We start from the raw sequence: 18,796 nt of genomic DNA on the forward strand, positions 1-18,796 counted from the left end.
CAATTCACATGGAGATCAGCGCGAAATGGGATGGCTGGGACCGAGGCCGGCAAAGACAGACAAGATGAGGTGAACCATGGAGAATGCTCATTTTGGATGATTATTTCTCTGTTCAGGGGTTCCTGTTGAAATGCGCTGAATATCCCCCACAACAGCTGTTCTTGTGTTGTACCATTAGTTTGGAGTTTTGATGTCAATGGCTCATCGTCGATATGGCAGGCATTAGGAGAACCCGCGTCATCTTTGCGCTGGTCATCTCCATCATTCTCATCCTCTTGTTCAGGGAAAACGACGCAAATCCTCAGACATCCGGATGGAACCCCAACTCAACACCGGAGCAGCCACCGAGCGGCTCACTCATCAACATCGACATTCCTCCTGATCACATCGAGGTGCCCATTACCGACAACAACCTTGAGTTCCAGCCGCCGCCAATACAGGCGCAACTCATTCCCGACGCGCACAAACTCGCGACAGCCGATGACTTTATACCCCACTTCGCTGCCGTTGCCAATATCAAGGGCGTTTCCCAGCGGGAAGCCGGCGCATCCTGTACCTGGCCAGCGGATATGTACGTCGACTTCCAATTCTCAGACTCTTTGGAGTGGGTTATGGAGGATCGACCGGTGCTGGAAATTGAGCTGCGCAGACGCGAGTGGCACGATTTCGTCCAGGGCGGCATGATCCCATACGCGCGCGTAAAGGATCGCTTCACAGGGCGAGGGCTGGTCATAGTCGCGGGCAACGCCGACACGGTGATGCGCGTCAAGGTGATTCTGCGTCAGCTGAAGAAACTCGGGTCGAAAATTCCTATTGAAATTCACTACTGGGACACCGAGATGAACATTGGTGCCATGGCGGACCTCAATGCCCTCTACGAGCCAATATACTACAACGACTTGTCGAAAGAGCACAACATTGTGCATATTAAGAAGGATGGAATCTTTGGGATCAACTATCAACTCAAGACGGCCGCATTGCTCAATTCGCGTTGGGCAGAACCTCTGCTACTAGACTCCGACAACATTCCCATGGTCGATCCATCGATTCTCTACGATTCGATCCAGTATACCGAATACCACTCCGTATTCTGGCCTGACATTGCCCGTACGCGTCCTCAAAACCCCGCCTGGGCTATCTTCAACACGCCATGCCGAATGGCCGAGCACGAGCAAGAGAGCGGACAGCTCCTGGTGGATAAAAAGCGTTTCTGGTATCACCTGCAGCTCGCCTCGTGGCTCAACAACGAGCAGGGGAAATACTACAATGAGATATTGCTAGGCGACAAGGACATGTTCCGTTTTGCATGGCACGCCCTGCGAACAATGTTTGGAAAGCCCAAGAAATGGGTCACGAGCGTCGGAACGGAGAATGATGGGTTCTACTGCGGGCATTCTTTCGCGCAGCACCACCCAGACGATGGCCGCGTCGCTTTCCTTCACGGAGGGCTTGTCAAGACTGCATCTCTCGAAGTCATGAGGTGGAATCGGGACGCCAAGGGCGGATATCTGCGGCATTACAAGAGGGCGCCGAGCGAAGAGAGTCCAGAAGTGAACGTCAACGTCGCCATAAAATGGGATGGCGCTGCGTACATGCCCCAGCACACTGAAAAGTTCGCAGCGGCTCAGTGCACCGACATGTTTGATGTCGAGGCTAGAGACTTGAATGAGATTTTACCTGGGGTCGAGCAGACGTTCCGAGAGATCGGTGGGTACTGGCAGCTTGACCAGGAGGACGCGATGAGGCTGGGTCCGCCTGGTTCTTGAATCGCTGGCTGAAGCCTGAGGCGTTACGGCTTGCCAAATAGAACAAACAGTATCCGTATCGTGAAGGGCCAGGCTTGGGTGCTTCCCCTGACGATCCTCGACGGGCCGAGGCCCCATTCCTAGCGCCAGGCGCCAGCTCGAGAAGGAGGTCAAAGACACTGAACAAATGACAAAGAAGGTTTAGTGCCGCTGCCACCGTCTTCTCAGCTCAGAGCAGAGACGTTCTCTCACACCAACACTTAAGGCCAACACGAGGGAAGAAAGTGCGACTCGGGTCAGCTCGCTCAGGCCGAGGATCAGAGGAAGGCTTGAAGGCTTCAAGCTTATTTTATCAGCTTGTGTCCGACCAGTGAAAGCCGGTCCAATGTCAGATGCCCTCCTCGGACGAGGCATGTCAGTGTCACGCGGGGGTGAAGGGCATGTTGATTGTCAGAAAGCTTGGCATGACAAGCCTAGAGAGTGAGGCAATAACAAGGCTGGAATCGGATATGGTGCTGTATGATGCATTCTTCTTCACAGGAAAGTATGAGGATGCTGCAGGGAGGTATCCCCTACGCATGTGATAATACGACAAGCGGAAACTTGCACTTTTCGTGGACGAGTAATACACAAAACACGAATTAGAGGAAACGTATTGACACCCCTGTTCGGAAATGTGCTCTGCTATTACGATTTAGAAATAGCAACTTAACAATTGGACGATCCAGCTGGTTGTCGCGCGATCCGAGCGTTGAAAGTTTCTGAGACAGCATCAGACGACAAGAAACGTCCCCACGGTCCATCCACGCAGGAAAACAAGCTCAACGGCGTTCGTGTCGAGAATATTAGCGTCTTTTGGGCCATCCCACCTGCTGTTTCAGGGGAACTTAGTAGCCATGGTCGTGCCGTCGCGCGCTAGAAATAACATTGGATTAGCGTCAGAATCGCACTGCATACGGGACGCAACGCTAAAGCAACTCTCTCCTTTGTAAGGTTGCGACTCGCTCTACTACCCCTGAACAGATATGCCTCTGCTCAAATTTGGTCTAAGTCAATTGCTAGAAGGGGCAAGGTGGTCTCGCCCGCATATCGGATCTGGAATAGAACCAATATCAAGATGGGAGCTAGGAATTTTATGCGTCTGAATATGCACTCCGCTGCTAGCACATCTTGCAGGGTCGGATGATGGGTGCATCGATACGAAGCACGGCGACTTAATCTGTCAAAGATGGTGGAAGTGAATCCGTGTCCTCACGCAATGCAAGTTGAACAACACTCACTGACTGATAGCTTTTTCTTGCACCAATATTCGCAAGCATTGCTGGACCCTCAAAGATAAAGCAAGGGAATCTATAGCAGGTGGTATCTTCATGTGGTATTATTCGGGACACAGACCTCTTTGTTCCCTTCCGGTAAACGCCTCGCCCACCGCCGTAGCAACCACCATCGTGCTCGGTCTGGCTGTCCAATCGTGATCAACATAACTCTTCTGACTCTTCAAGGCTTCGTAGAGGCAGAGCATATGTGAGTACACAAGGTGGCGCTCGGACTGGACCAACTCCTACTCGGCTGAGTCGGCCCAATACGAGGCTACCAACCACTGACAGCAGATGAGAAGGAGCAAAAGCAAGCCTTCATTACAACGTCGACGGCGCCGAGGCGCCCCGAGCCTAGCCAACACGAGTGGGGACTTATCATCTCCACAGTCAGCCTTTAAGTTGTACGATGGCTTCTTTTGCCAAGAATAGATACGCAGAGAGGCGAGCACGGCTTCCCGGTCTTAGGCTGTTGATGAGGATATAATGAAGCCATGATGCCCAGTCTCTAGCAGAAGTCTCTTCAGGACACACCTCATCATCTGCTCTGACTCTCACATTCCTTTTCGATTCGATAGAATCATCCTTTCGTTCTACGACTTGAGCATAGCGACAACCTAGACCACTCCCTATCGACTTCTTTTCTTCAAGGTACACAAATATCTCAAAGCCACATCACCATGCGTGTGTCAACTTTCCTTACCGCCGCTCTCGCGGCCACCCCCATCATTGCCTACCCCGGCATGAAGAACACCTTTGCCGAGATCCGCTCCCGCGCCGATGTAGACGGCAACGGCGCCGACGACGGTGACTCCAACGAGGTCATTGGCGACCTCGCAACCCTCGACGACTCCAAACTCACCACCGTCGGCAAGAGCGTTAAGCAGCTTCTTACTGGTTTCGATAATCCCGAGAGTGACGAAGCCTACTCAACTTCTGCGAGATCCAGCAACCTCGCACCAAAGGGCTCCGCGGCGTGCGCCGCTGATACCTGCTGTATCTGGAAATACATCGCCAACGATCTTCAGGCCGTCTTCAGGGGCAGTTCTGGCCGCTGCACCGACTTCGCCCGCGCCGCTGTCCGTCTGGGTTTCCACGATGCCGGAGGCTGGTCCAAGGGCACCGGCAACCTCGGCGGAGCTGATGGATCGATTATCCTCGCTGCTGAGGAGATGACACGCGCAGAGAACCTCGGTCTCGGGGAGATTGTTGCCCAGACCAAGGTTTGGTACGACCAGTACAAGCAGTATGGCATCGGAATGGCCGATCTCATTCAATTTTCTGCGACCGTGGCCACTGTCGTGTAAGTCATTGTGACCTTGATGATCTGAGCGTACACTGATTTCATGATAGCTGCCCCTTGGGCCCTCGCATTCGCACCTACGTTGGCCGCAAGGACTCCTCCGTCCCGGCCCCCATGAACCTTCTTCCTCCGGTCACCGGCTCTGCCGACTTCTTGATTGAGCTCTTTGAGAATAAGACCATCAAGCCCCACGGTCTCACCGCACTCATCGGCGCCCACACCACCAGCCAGCAGCGCTTCGTGGACCCCAGCCGCGCCGGCGACCCGCAAGATAGCACCCCCGGCGTCTGGGACGTCAAGTTCTACAAGGAGACACTCGGCTTTGCGCCCGCTCGTGTCTTCAAGTTCGCCAGCGACATCGTCCTCTCAAAGGACTCCCGCATGAGTGCCGAGTTCCAGGCCTTCGCCGGTCCGGGTGGACAGTCTCACTGGAACGGGGACTACGCCCGCGAGTACATCCGTCTCTCTCTCCTCGGCGTCTTCAACATTAACGACTTGACCGAGTGCACCAAGGCCCTGCCTCCTCGTACTGGAAGCACCTTCAATGCTCCCGACCAGGCTGTTTTGGACAAGTGGCTCGCTACCAAGGATCGTATCGACAAGATTGCTGACCAGTTGAGGAATGGTGGCGATATCAACAGCATGATCAACTCTGTTATGAGCTGGTTGAAGGGAGTCTTCCATTTCAGGTGGTAAAAAGCCCCTTCTGGTTTCCGTTCTGTCAAGTTCGGGACGTGTAGAGGCCTTCAGGTCTGTTTTTGGCATATAAAACCCGCCGTATCCGGCAGTAGTAGATACAAATCACATAATGTCTATATCTAATACAAACCACACTTGGTTTTTATGATGGGAATAAGCTGTTTGTCACAGTATCGAGACGTGCAATCATCCTCCTGCTTGTCGCCTGATGTCCCGGTCACCTGGATGAGTAGAGAACAAGACCTGAGGCCATTATATCACTCAAGCTTTGGCAGGACATGTGAATAACCACTTTTCTCTCCGGCTCCGTTCAATCGGGACGTACTCTTGAAATAAGCTATATCTGTTTCACTCTAAACAAATTCTACGCACAACCCACAGGTCGTCAAGCCGTGCCCCCATCACGGCCCGCCCCAACTCCACAATCGCACAATTCGTGTCCCACCAGTCTCCTTGAATCAAGCTACGGCGCACCAGCAGCATCCAGAACCATCGTACGATGCTTCAAGATAACTGGCCCTGGTGGTCTAGCGGTATGATTCTTCCTTAGGGCTTCAGCAAGACTTTCGAGTCTCTACGGTCGATTGGAAGAGGTCCCAGGTTCGAATCCTGGCCAGGGCCCATCCTTTTGCTCTAACGCGTTTCTTATAATGTGCATGCTTACCTTTTTGGCGTAGAGCGCGGTAAGCAAGGCAAAATCCATTGATTGCTTCTGTCCCTCTAGATCTCTATTCTGCAAACTGGGGTATTATACTATCGCCTCTAACAGGTGCCAGGTTGCCGGAATTTGTTGCCGAGATTCCCTTTCGTGCAAAAATACGGCAATGCTTGACACCAAGGAGCCGATGAAGGTCAAGTCGAGACAAACTTCAGATCACCCTAGCTTGAACTCAATTGCCCAATACGCCCCTATCCGACGGCATTAGCCTCTGATGCATTCAATTCCGGAAGACGAAGGTCAATATCTCAAGACCAATTTGACATCATGAGCCCTAACTTGTATTAATGAAATACTATCTTTGCCACCGAAAATGTTGACCCAAAGGCACATCTTGAGTCTGCATCTTCCACGACCGAACCAATACTGGTGATTCCCATTGCACTCAATACACTATATGATCAAAAAACAAAGTGCTGACAAAAGCAAATCGCGAAATCCCAAAAACTAAACCCTTTACTGGTAAGAAGCAAGAGGCCATTTCTTTTTATGTGCCTAAATTCATGGGAATGTAGACGAGAGTAGCAGAGTTGTTTCCTGTGCACCCGGATCCACCTTAAAACTGGTATTCTCTGAGAGGACAAACGCCAAAGATTCTTTATAATTACTACTGAAAATTCCTGCTTCGCTTTCTTGCAAGTTTGAATCGTTGAGCACACTTTTTGATGAATACTCACCACTTAAGGCAACTTCTCTAGCTATTGTACTATCGGCGTGGGGCCTGTCAGGTGCGGCCATACGTCCTTCAGCTCTACCTTCAACCTCGCGTACTTTCCCCGAAATGTTTACACAGGCGATAAGTTCCAAGCGTCATAGTTGCACCGATTGTATCTGTGTCGGCAATGAAAAGGGCAATAACTTTGTGCTCTTCCATTAGAGAGGCACGAGACGGTGGCGGCTTGGACGGGCTGTAGTTTTCTAGCGCCGATGCTCTCAGTTTGTTCCGCACACATCAGACGGCGAGAAACCTGTTAGCTGGCGTTTGCACACGAATAGACAGAGGTATAAAATCGGCGACTGGCGAAGAAAATACATCTACAGTCTTCATTTGCGCAAATGCCACGCCGCTTTGGAAGAAGAAAAGGCCAATCCGCTCCGGCACCCAAAGGGTGACATGTCGTGCCAGCCAGAAGTGCTTGAAAACCATGAACCAAGAGATGATACTCTCCATGTAGCAAGCAAGCAAATAGAAGACGGCAGTAGAGAACGAAAGGCTTACCCTCAGTAATAAGCAAATTATACCACCCTATCCTCAAAAACATCTTGGGCCCCTCCGGCGGGCAACGCGAATAGCGCACGCAAGGCGACACATACCATCGTGGTTCTCTATCTACGCCAGATTATGTCGAGCTTGATCCGCCAACGTAGTATTATTCAGCAGCCTTTTCGCGATGCCGATAAGCCTTTTTCTTGACACCGGTGCGATGCTGATCGGCAGGTTTTTGCGTGGCCGGCGTATTGTTCGGGGTGGATCCCGGGCGGACGCCGGCCCCCTAGGGGGGGATAGGCCGGGTATTTTCGCCGATCAGCATGCCGTCTCTGTTTGGGGGGAATGATGCCAAGGCTGATAAACGCACCGGCCTTGACTTTCTCAGGCGTAGTGAACATCCACTTTGCAAATCACTCAGAGCTGATGTCAAATGTTGATTGCGATGAATTTGATTGCTCCCAATTCACTTTAGTACATGGTATATCAGACACCGACCTTTGCACCACCACCCTAGCCACAGCCTCGAAATATTCTGGTATTCTTCGGACTCGGAATGACCGTGCACTTGCTCTCCCCACCTGATCTTCAAGTCCTTCAGATGGTAGACACCAGGCCCGCCACCAAAATGCATACAAACTCATCCCAAAAAGGAGGACCCCGCCCTATTAATGCTCCCTCCGAGAGCCTAACGTCGAAGAGGCTGAGCACAGAAGTGCTACAGTCAGAGAGGAAAGAATGAAGGGGAATAAGAAATATACAATAAGAGCCAAGCGGACATGGAGACCAACTTGGGGGTAATTGAAATAGAAAAAATCCAAGGCAAAAATACAAAAACGTACTCATAGATTCGTGACAACCATTTTCTCTCCTTTTTAAACCCCGCCATCCATTTTTAATGATACTGATGATTAGAGACAATGAAGAGCTTCGTGGCGGTTGTTTAGATGTTTAAATCATGCCACCAGGCATGTTTCCGTTGTTCAAGCCCCCTGTCATGGCCGTGGGTCCAGGCATGTTCGGTGGGCTGTTACCCCGGGTAAGCCGAGCACGCATGTTCATGCCGTTGGCTTCGCTAATGGTCTTTCGAAGTCGGCGCCGCTGAGACCCGGGACCGTCCTCTTCGTCGCTCACGGAGAATGCACTGTGGCTGTCACCGCCGTATTCGCTAGGGATCGGTGGCGGTGAAAAGGGCAGGTGAAGAGAACTTGCGCCCATGTCCTCCTCTCCTCTGCGACCCATCATCGAACCGATCATGTTGCGGCGCTTAGGGTTGATTGGAGGTACAGGCGGAGCGTTAATGTTGGCGTGCGCGCTGGCATGAAGGTTTGGCGTTGAGGCGGTGGCACCCAGGATGCTACCGGATCGCGTCCTAGAACCGCTTCTAGAACGGGACTCCGACGTCTCGGGGAGAGCCACGGTTGGAACGCGGGAGGTAGAGGAGACAAAAGTCGGCTCAGAGATGTCCTTCTTCCTGACAACCCTCTTCATAGACTCGTCAAGGCGGCTGACAAGTGCAGTTTCCGAGTTGGGCGATGGCACAGGAGGTGCGGATGGTCGTCGGGAGGGAACGAAAGCGGGTGTAGACTGGCTGACGGGAATTGACGGCGAAGGGATAGGAGCCATTGGGGAGATGGGCGAGGGCTGGCCGGAATCAGGGCCCCGACGGCGGTACTGAACAGCCAGGTTGCCCTGGGAAGCAGACCGATCAAGAGGCTTTCCTTGGGATGCTCCAACCGGGTAAGGCTGAGGAGGCATGATTGGAGACCGACGAATGTTAGTGCCAGGGAGGCCTGGCGAGTTCAGCATTGGAGGTCTCCCTTGAGGGGGCGCCATTCCGCGCTCTTCGTGAGGTGATGAGGCGGTCCCGGTACGCAGGCGCGGAGGACGGTGAGGCCTGTCGCCGCCGCTGCTAGCCTCAGAGCCGCTGCGGTCACGTTCTACCCGCTCAGTCCGAGAAGGAGGGCGCGACGGCACTCGGCCAGGGCCGTTGCTAGGCTGTGGCTCCTCACTAGGTGCCCGCTGCTGGTAGGTGACAGGAGGCGGTCGGCGCTCGCGAGACGGTGATCTCGGGCCGGGAGTGCGCTCACGGTTGGGGGCGGTCCTGGATGCGGGTGGGCCAACCATCGGAACGGAGACGGAGCCAGGCGCCTGACCGGGCATGATAGGGACATTCGACGGGCTCTTCTGGGCCTCCATCAACCGCCGCCTGGCTTGCCTAAATGCTTGGAGTCCAGCGTGCATTGACTCGTCCTCCTTGTCCTTCTCCGGTTCATGCGTGGGAAGGACCGGGGCCGTCTCAGCCCTGGGGAATGCTGGCTTCTCACGTTCTTCGTGAGCAGTGGACTGAGGTTCCTTCTCTTCGAAGCTTGACTTGTTCGAGCTTGGAGCGCTGCTGATGGTTGAAGTTGCCAGGCCAAGCATCTTGATAGCCTTGGAGTGCTGGCTGTCGACGCGGTTCTCGCGGTTGCGATCGATCAAAGAGCCGCGGCTAGTCTTCTGTCTCAAAATGCCCAATGGATTCGGGCGGGGCAACGATGGCTCTCTGATGCGCTCGACGGGGTGAGGTGACAGGGACCTGCTGTCGCGGTCCGACTCGACATACGACGTGAGCCTCTCACGAACCCGGCGCGCACGGTCAGCGAGTTGGTTGGCGAACTCGTCATGTTCTTTTTCCATCTCTGTGCTCGATCCAGTGTTGCGCTCCGAGATTGGCTGATTCTCCGACGGCAGCGTTTGTCGAGGCTGAGGGCTGGGCTCAGGAGCTGCCGGTTCCTTCGGCTTGATAGGCGCTTGTTCCTTCTCGTTGAATGTCGAATTTCTCCAGTCTGGGGACTGAAGTTCCCAAGGGTTGGCCATAACTCCCATGTCGGCCAGAGATTTCGAATCATACGGGTCGAAAGGGAACCTAGAAGCATAATTGGAGGTTTGCGGTGCTGAGCCGTAAATGGATGAATTGGCACTATCAGTCCTCAGATGCTGGCGGACCATTCCGCTTAGGCCTGCGGATGATGGAAGCGTTGGAGAGTCTAGTGGTGAGCTTGTCGTCTCTGCGGACACAGCAGTAAAAGGTTGATCGGACACAGGCGATGGCTCCACCGAAGCGCCAGTGCTCAAAGAAAGTGGCGTCGGCACGGCAAAGTCCCTGAGTGCGGGATGGTCGCGATCAGCTGGCCGCCTTGTAGTGCTGTAGAATGCGGCAGCTGGGTTGGTCGTGCCGTCTTGCGGAGAAAGCGAATCGTCATAGAAGCTCAGTCCAGCCTCTTCTTCCTTCACAGTCGGCTCGGTTCGAATAATCGGCTCAGATTTCTCCGCCGGCAGCCTCTGAGCCGACGAAGATGAACGGGACCGGCCGGTGGTTTGAGAAGCGTTAGACTCAGTGCGGAACATGTTGGTAGGCGTCTCTCGGCCTTGCTGGAGTTGGAGCTGTCTCTGAGCATATCTCGACTCGTCATAAGAGTGAAGCGGCTTCTGGAACAGGCCCATGGCGGTAGCTTTGCCCCTATCGCTAGGTAGGATAGAGCTTTCCTCCCCTTCGCTAATGGGGGGGCTCAAAGGTGGTGCACCTCCAAAAGAGGACTTGGGTTCCGAGTTCGAAGGCACATTGATACCCAGATCCATCGGGGCGATCGGTGATCCCATGGTTGGTGGACTCACGGATCGCAAGTTTGGGGCGCTTCCCTTTGCCAAGATTCTCCTATCGTTGCCGAACCGGTCGCTGAAGAGGCTGCTCGTCGGAGAAGGTCCGTTTTGGAGATCAGGAGTCTTACTGCCGAGTGTTCGCTGCCGGGATAGAGTGTCCATTCGCGAAAGAGCTGAAGATTGTTGTTCTTGGAGCTCATGGTTGAGACCCGTCTCGTAGAGGCGTCGTGCGCGGGTGACGCTCCGGTCAAGATTGGGAGTGCCTGTCGCTGAGCTGGGTGCGGTCGGGTTTGACTGCCAGTCCTTTGCTGCCGATGTTGGTTGAGACATGACAGACGTGGCTGCTGTAGAGTTGCGTCCCAGTGACGGCGTCGATGATGTTGTTGAGTTGGTTTCTCTCTTACGGTCGTACCCCAAGGGCGGAGGTGATTCGGCGCGGGGAATATCGATGCTTGAGGGCTTCTGCTCTTGATCGTCGTCAAATGACAGCTTGGACTTCTCGCTCTGCCTCCATTTCTGGAAGGCTGACTTGGAGACGTCGTCGTCGTAGATTACTCGTCCACTCATGCCACCCCCGTCGAGGTTCTTGGTGGAAATAGCACCGGAACCAAGTTTGTACACTTTCTGGCGTCCGCCGAATAGGTTGTTGCCCTCTCCTGGCTTGGCTCGGTCCATGACGCTTCCCGAGATGGAGTTACCATCTGCTGAGTGGTACGAGTCCATCCGAGAGAAGGGTACTTCTTTTCGGATTGATTCGACCTCGGCGATATCTGATAATCCATTTGCACCGATGCCAAAGCCAAAGTCCAGCATCCTCGATTGGCGCTTGGGAAATAAAACGCTATCGTCACTTGCCTTGCCAATCTTGGTGTTTGGGTCATCCTGCTCTCTCAGCATGGAAAATCGTGCTGATAACCCTGTCATGAGCAGACTCGTTCGAAAATCATCACTGGGAGGCAGAGCGTTTTCGAGGTCCAGTTCCTTCTTTGGCTCTTCTTCTTGTGACTTTTTCCCCTTGCCGAACAAACGAAATGGGGCAGGAGTCTCTGATTCATGGGAAGCCCGAGGCGTGGACGAGGCGGCATCATCCTTCGCCCTCTTCTTGGTGCGGAATCTATTCATTGTGATGAATAATTTCTGCCTCGTTGGCAGAGGAGCGTTCTGCGTCTAGTCGGCAGGCAGTCCCTCTATTCCTTTTTAAGACTGTTGATCAAGCTTGGGTGTGGGTGCTCTTCATTAAGCGGCATCCATTAATAGTGGTTGGGATGGTAGATCGAGTAGTTGGGACGAAGGGCGAAAGTTTGTTTGAAACAGGTGATGTTCGCTCAGGACGATTGGCCGAGGGTGCGTCTGAAGTCGGAATGCGGGATAGCTAGACCAAAATAGCAGAATCGTCAGCAAAGATTTGACAGGAACCCTTGGACACAGAACCACGTTCCGGTCTCAGCTCCGGACGGCTTTGGGCGTGAACAAGCCGCGATTGAGTTCAGCAACGCGCCGGAGACACTTAAAGCTGTGCTTGAGCCCCGTCGCAGCTGGGAGAATGGGACGAAATTGTCGGCTGGGTTTCTGAGAGGAAATGCAACCAATATCAAAGACGACGCGGGTGCGTGGGCGGCGGGACATGGGCAAGAGGGACAGAGCAGACATTTCGAGCAAAAAGCGTACCTAGATCAGAGATGTCGCCGTATCGGGAATGTTTCAGCAAAAGATGGAGTTGTGTCCTGGGCTGTCAACGTCGCATGTAGACTTTTGCTCCTGGCGACTCAAAGCAGCGTCGATCTGGATGTTGACCGTCTCGGCGAGGGAGTCGGCGAGGGAGAAGTATCCTGGCGAAAATGCGATGTGCTCAGACGACGGGATCGAAGCGTCAACACGGGTAGGAGCAGTGATTCGTCGTATGAGCCAGATCAGACTCCAAAGTCCCCAAAGTCCAGGGTCGCACACGGATTCCAATGGTCTCCTGCGCAATAGGCTGGCGGCAGCAAGAGATGCGTCGATTTCGGTCTGGTGACTGCAATAGGTGCAGGAGCTGGGCCTGAAAAGCTGGCGCGGGTGAACAAGGTGGATAAATTCCCGAAGGAGATGAGGTGGAATATGGCTGAATCGCGGGTTACTGATAAGAAAGGGAGAGGTCCCGTCGGGGGTAAGTCGACAATCCCGGTCGAGTGGTCGTGTTTGGGCGGTCCAAAGGTTGCAGAGATACTGGATCTCGCAGTGCCGTTCGTTTGTTAGGCGAGGTCGACCAGACAGGGTGGCGAGTAGCGTTTACGGCGTCGTACTGGTAGACTCGAAGTCGACGAGACGGCAGGAAGGAAAAAGAGACGAGAGAGTGTGTATCGAGAAAAGAAGGACTCGGGTGGGAATGTGGGAGCTCTCTTGAGAAACCTTTTTTTCCCCTTGCCTCACCCAAGTTTTTTTTTTCCTGACAGGCAAACAAAACGGAACCAGGAGGAAGACAAGAAAGAAAAGCAACGAGTGACTTGAGTTCAGGTTACTAGTAGACGCAGAACAGAGTGCAGAAGGAGGGGAAAAAAGAAGGTAGGCGAGCAAGGAAGGCCGATGGAAGCAAAGTAAACGACTGGAGACGTTGGAGGATTGTGAGTGACGGGAGAGAAAGGAGTGACCCAGGAGCCAGGAGGGAAAAGAAGAATTGCGGACGCTGTGCGGTTACTCTGTACAGGGACAGGGCGACGGGCACCAGAAATTGGAGAATCCGAGCCACGAACGGGGGGTGTCACGGTGTGAAGGCGGCAGGGGAGAGGAGGAGACGTGGAGAGTTGAGAGGTGTGGACAGGAGGCAGGGGACGGGGAGGAGACGGACTGGGATTGTGGCTGCACGACGGGACGGATGGTGGTGGTCGAGGCAGGGGCGTGGGAGGGGTGTGGGATGAATCATGAGATTGGGTTTATGAGTGGGAATGAGGTGAGTGAGTGAGTGACAATACCTACGGATACACATGCTACGGATATGTAGGAGTGGGATGGTGAGTGTGAGGCTAACTAACATTAGGGCTCAGAATTGCAGGAATATCGGGCCTCACGAATGATGGAAAGTGAACAAATGCCCCCCTCCTCCCCGCCCACTACTCCGATGGCAGGCAGCACTGTGTAGGACTACGTAGTAGGTAGTCATTAGCCCATCGACTCAGCAGACAGCACACTCGACGTGTCGACTACATTGGGGAGCAGGGACGGGGCTTCGTGACGAGACGAGAGGGATGAGACTCATTCGAGAGGCACGAAGGCGGCACTAAGAGAAAAGAGGAAGAGGAGGAGCGGGATTGGCCCCGGCTGGACACTCAAAAGAGGCCCCCTGAGGTGTCCCTGGGCGTGTTCCTGGCAGCAGCTGCGAGATGCACGCTGGAGCCCCTGGCATTTTGTTCCTAGACTTGTCTGGCTTGGGTCTGGCCCGGGATGCGAAATGCAAGGGACCTGGCCACTTAGCGCGGATCAAGCTGCATTACTCATTGGTGGAGGGCCAGACAGACCCGACACCAAGGGAAAGCCGTTGGGAAGTGAGGTGGTGACGGCGTCTGTTAGTCCGAGCTGCAGACAAGTGGTGATGCATCATGCACGAGCACTAACAGACTCGGTTTCCTTATGTCAGCCAGGCCTGTACCTACATAGGTAGCAAGGTAAGCACGCACGGTGCTTAACTGAGGGGTGTCAGATGCCAAAATTGCAAGTGGGGTCCCCTCTCGCTACGTACAGCAAAGTAGGTACTTTCCATTCTCTTCCAATTCTTCTCATCCCGCGCCGCTGTGTTCCCCTTCGGCTTATTTGCTGCTCCTGTCCTGTCCTGTCCTGTGTGCCTGTCCTGCTGCCACGGGCGATGAAATGCCGTCATTGTATCAATTGGCTGAGCAGACAGGAGACAGGGGAGGTGTCTCTCCGAATACCGTGCATGTCATACTAGACGATGTTTCTGCACAATCTGAAGCAAAGAAGCAAGCGCCTTCAAACGACCTGCTGGAGCTGTTGCTGGAGCTGTTGCTGGTGCGGGTGCTGGTGCTGGTGCTGGAATACCTTATTCGTAAGGTAAAATAGGGGTCAGGTCACCTACGGATATTAATCCGCCCTTCCCTATAGGCAAGCAGGCTCACCTCACCTTACCTTAGTCAGCTCGAGTAGCGAATGCTACGTACCTCGTTGCACTCTCTTCCACCGGACGGCAGGAACATGCGCGTGCCTGTGCCGCCAACGGCAGGTGAAGCTGCAGATGCAGGTACTCGTGCGTATCATCCTGCACTGGCGTGTGCCTGGGGAAGTTGGGACGGAAGTGCTCCTTCCATCTCAAACAGCCTTGGAAGCAGCACCACCACCACCTTCCAGGTATCCAACCCGTCCTCCTCCTCCCTTTCCTCCCCTTCCTCCCCCCCTCCTCCTCCTCCACACAAGATACGCCCTTCCTCGCCTTCGACCCTCAATGTCTCGGGCGGCCAAAGGATTCATCATCAAAACAAACCATCAGTCTCATCGCCATGGCTTCTCTGGATGAGAGGGGCAAAGAAGCAAAACACAACCGCACGCCAGCGAACGCACATGACACCGCCCCAAATTCCAGCTCCCTCTCGATCGGCGGGCTTCTTCGAACCTCTTGGTAGCACACGTAGCCCCTGTGGCACCATCACAACCCTAATAACCGCCCAAGCCGCCACAACCGCCTCTCTTTCGTTCTTCTAGCAAGCCAAAACAGCTCTCGTCGGGTCTCACGAGTCTCGTCGACTTCCCAAAAAAAATTAAAAAAAAAAATTGGTGGGCTTCTTCTGTCCAGTGCCGTTGCAGCTCGGTAGTCTCGCCTCCCTGCATGCCTCCCTGCATCGTCAAATCGCATCATCCCATGGCGAAAAGCCTTCCGCCGCTTCCTCTAATAGTATTGCGCTTCAACAAAGTATACGCTGCCAGCGACTCTCGCATCGCCCGCAAGCTTTGATCAGCAATGCAGCCAAGACCCCGTCCGAGCCGTTGCCGTCTTCACCTGCGCGCTTGTCAGCAGAGTCTGTTCTTGCCGACGCCCATCCGTTCCTATTCTAGCCTGCGACAACAAACGGACGAAACGCATGGCCACAAGAGTCAAAATCATTGTAAATATCGACAACAGAGCCGCCTGGAATCCTTTCAAAGTCATCTGCTCAGTGCCCTGAGGACCCCGGCCCGCTCTCGTACCCACCACCATCTGGCCCCCGCATGCTTTCCGTCGTTTCGCCTTACCAACTTCGCACATCACATTCGCAAGTCGTTGCCACAACCTCTGTCCATCGAGCGCTTTCTTCTCGCCCCTTTTGGTTCTGTCTCTGTCTGTCTGTCTCTCTCTGTCTGTCTCTCTCTCCACATCTGGCTGCATTCGAAGCTGTCCAAGGAGATTTCTGCTCCTGCCCTTTCTGATGCCAACGTCATGTTGCCCAAACACCGAGATGGGGACGAGGGTGTGGCTCTAGCAACTGCGGAGCTGGCTGCGTTCCGCACGATTGCATGCCTGCGCCCTGCCACTCCACCAGACTACTTGTGGACGATTCTCAAGCTTCAAGGTGATACCTAGCGTTTGCTGTTCTTAGGCCACTCGCAAGCTGTGCATTGAACATTGACACTGACCGGCAAGACACGGTTCAGCAGTTCCATTACCGATGCTTTACTGCATCGCCATCTACGCCGCACTCGTCAAGGCGTCTTTAACCTTAAAAAGAAGCAGTTGGCCCGACAGGTTGCAATGCCCTTTGCCAGTCACTGCGCGCAGATGCTCGAAGCTGTCTGCATTGATGCTTCCGCGCTGATCACTAGAAACCACTGGCAAGCGTCAGATCAGTATCAGTCAGGCCTATGGAAAAATTGACTGACAAATGGCAAAGCCTTCAACGATCCACGAGGGGCGTGTCGACCAAATTAACAAGAAGCCAGGGGCGCACTAACAGGCCACCTCTTCTCTAAATGTCTCACTACCCAACCAAACTATCGCGCCAACCGTTGCAAGCTCTCGCCTACAGCTCATAAACTCTGTCTCTGCAGCCAGTCAATACTGTCTTAATCTCCAGAGCGTATGGAAAGCTAATGCCTAGACTCACCAACCCGCGGCTGTAGTCTTGCCGCTTCAAAAGCGGCAATCATGAGTACTGCAAAACGTCGCCCTGGTCAAAGTTGCATCTTGACTTTCTGATCAACATTTTGACTCCAAACTCACAACTGCACGACAGTGCGCCTGGGAATTATAGGCACGGGCTTGATCTTGTGCGCTGCCCTGTCTGCTGGACCCCTTTTCTGATGTCTCAACTGAACAACGGGGCGAATACGGGCCTCACAATCTCGTCAACCGCCTGCCGTGGTCTATTGGTTCAGCCTCCAATCGTCGCAGGGCCGCTCCGGTGTCTTTGCGCCATAAATATTGAAACGCGCCCCAGTAACCACAGCAGAGGAAGATCCTGTGCTGCACTCTTCCTGCGGTTTGTTCCTAAGAGTTGTCTGCCCAGGCTGGCCGGCCGACATTGGCGTTGGCTGATCGGCGCACGATTCAATGAGGTGCAGAAACTGCAATGTCATCTGCGCCATTGTCGTCAGTCTACATCTCGGGTGCTCTGTTTGTGGTTGCTGTGCCCTCGGCGGTGCCGCGCAAGATCCGTCCAAAGATCTGGTCAGCTGGTGTTCCCTCGACCGACCCCTATTTTTGACTTTTAACATTCAAGGCTTCCCAGCTGCACGACCTCGCTGTCTATTCGTCCAAGGCACCGGTTGACAATGTAAGCAGGAAACGAAATGCGAGTAGTAACACGAACATCAGCTTGTGCTTTGCTCAGACTTATGCGCAGCAACTATTTGTCGTCGTCTTCCAGACTGGCCATGACCATGGCAAACATCATTGTCCACTGCGGTACCCTGGTCCCTTAAGAACGGCTACGGATGCGAATACGTAGGCCGACACGCTTTGCCAGGTCAGCTTTGGCCCACGCCCACTTTGCACATCACCCGTGCTGCCATGCAACCCCCCGCGTTTCCGTGAGATTCGCGTTTCGGCTGTGGTCCAATGAAGCGCTTCTTGCATTCCGTTCCTCTCTTCAGCTATCGAGACGTCTTGGGCAAAACCTTCAGCTCGGTTGCAATGGGAGCGCACCGCCTATCACCAGGCTTCCCCGTTCTCACTGGCACGACTGGCTTTGAGCCGTTTGGTTTCGAATCGGTGTCTGTTTCAACTTGGTCAAGTCTCGGAGCTGAGCGCAGGATGATTCGACACAATAATAAGACTAATACTGCATCTCCGTGGATCTAGTCTCACAGAGTGGAGGTGACTATGCATGCTTACTCCGGTTTTCTTCCGGCCTGAACCACGGACGATACCCCGGGTTCTTGAACCTGTCACGGCGCGGGAACTCAGTGGCTTTGCGGAAGAGACGGCTGTCCATCGCAACAGAAACTTCGGTGTCCCGTACGGATAACTGCCCTGCAAATGCTTCTGGGTACGAGTTCATTGGGGAGAAACGGAGGCCAAGCTGCGCATGCTTCTTTCACCGAGGAGAGGCTATCTTGTGACTGGTTCAGGAAACAACCTACAAGTCTCGTTGATTCGTGAGCCTTCATTTCCTGTCAACGAAGACACCGTATATTGGAACTGGCTCTGCTTTGCCTCTCATTGCCTACTACGGTTGTATGGTACATTAATGTCTCACCCTGGGGCACATCGACCTCACGACTCATGCGAACTTCACAATTCGTTTACGGGGGATGTCTCGCTTCTTCCTGTTAGACGGACAGCGATCCCTTGGCCTTCAGCCGTGACCCGTCAAGTCTTCGAAGTCCCCGCTAGCCAAGCAAATGGACACCGTCAGAAGCAGACAGCGATAATCTTGTTTCCCCCACCCCCCTTTCGAAATTTCAAAGAGGGGCTTTCGACGGCCTTTCTTGGTCCATCCCTACGGACCTGTCGCCAGCTTCCGCGGCCAATCAGCAAGCTGTTCCTGGTATTTAACTTTTACAGCGGCGATCGTACGCTCCTGGCCTCTGCAGGCTGGGTCACATTTCGGCATCAAGTCTACCTGCTCAGCAAGCTTCATCGGCAGTCCTTGTGCAGTATACTACTTCGGAGACTGCAAGATGGGCGGTTGTCGTCTGGACAGAGCACGGCATGAACGTGGCGCGTGTGCTAAGGTCTGTGAGATGCCCGTGGAGACGTTGGAGACT

At 53.9% G+C, this 18,796-nt stretch overlaps 5 protein-coding genes across 5 annotated transcripts; 4 read left to right on the top strand and 1 right to left on the bottom strand.

The window, feature by feature from the left end:
* Positions 1–212: 212 nt before the first annotated feature.
* CORC01_05065 (glycosyltransferase family 71) lies at positions 213–1,766 on the top strand (the record flags this gene model as incomplete). Its single annotated transcript, XM_022616712.1, has 1 exon — positions 213–1,766. One exon carries the CDS (start codon positions 213–215, stop codon positions 1,764–1,766), a length of 1,554 nt encoding a protein of 517 aa, XP_022476853.1.
* Positions 1,767–3,741: 1,975 nt separating this feature from the next.
* CORC01_05066 (peroxidase) lies at positions 3,742–5,060 on the top strand (the record flags this gene model as incomplete). Its single annotated transcript, XM_022616713.1, has 2 exons — positions 3,742–4,364; positions 4,415–5,060. 2 exons carry the CDS (start codon positions 3,742–3,744, stop codon positions 5,058–5,060), a joined length of 1,269 nt encoding a protein of 422 aa, XP_022476854.1.
* Positions 5,061–7,939: 2,879 nt separating this feature from the next.
* CORC01_05067 (uncharacterized protein) lies at positions 7,940–11,752 on the bottom strand (the record flags this gene model as incomplete). Its single annotated transcript, XM_022616714.1, has 1 exon — positions 7,940–11,752. One exon carries the CDS (start codon positions 11,750–11,752, stop codon positions 7,940–7,942), a length of 3,813 nt encoding a protein of 1,270 aa, XP_022476855.1.
* Positions 11,753–15,572: 3,820 nt separating this feature from the next.
* Positions 15,573–16,172, top strand: CORC01_05068 (uncharacterized protein; the record flags this gene model as incomplete). Its single annotated transcript, XM_022616715.1, has 1 exon — positions 15,573–16,172. The coding sequence occupies one exon, from the start codon at positions 15,573–15,575 to the stop codon at positions 16,170–16,172; it is 600 nt and encodes a 199-aa protein (XP_022476856.1).
* A 716-nt stretch (positions 16,173–16,888) lies between these two features.
* Positions 16,889–17,299, top strand: CORC01_05069 (uncharacterized protein; the record flags this gene model as incomplete). The annotated part of the gene is made up of 1 exon (XM_022616716.1): positions 16,889–17,299. One exon carries the CDS (start codon positions 16,889–16,891, stop codon positions 17,297–17,299), a length of 411 nt encoding a protein of 136 aa, XP_022476857.1.
* Between the last annotated feature and the right edge of the window lie 1,497 nt (positions 17,300–18,796).

This window comes from Colletotrichum orchidophilum (assembly GCF_001831195.1).
Source record: "Colletotrichum orchidophilum strain IMI 309357 chromosome Unknown Scaffold_34.1, whole genome shotgun sequence".
NCBI classification, from domain to species: domain Eukaryota; kingdom Fungi; phylum Ascomycota; class Sordariomycetes; order Glomerellales; family Glomerellaceae; genus Colletotrichum; species Colletotrichum orchidophilum.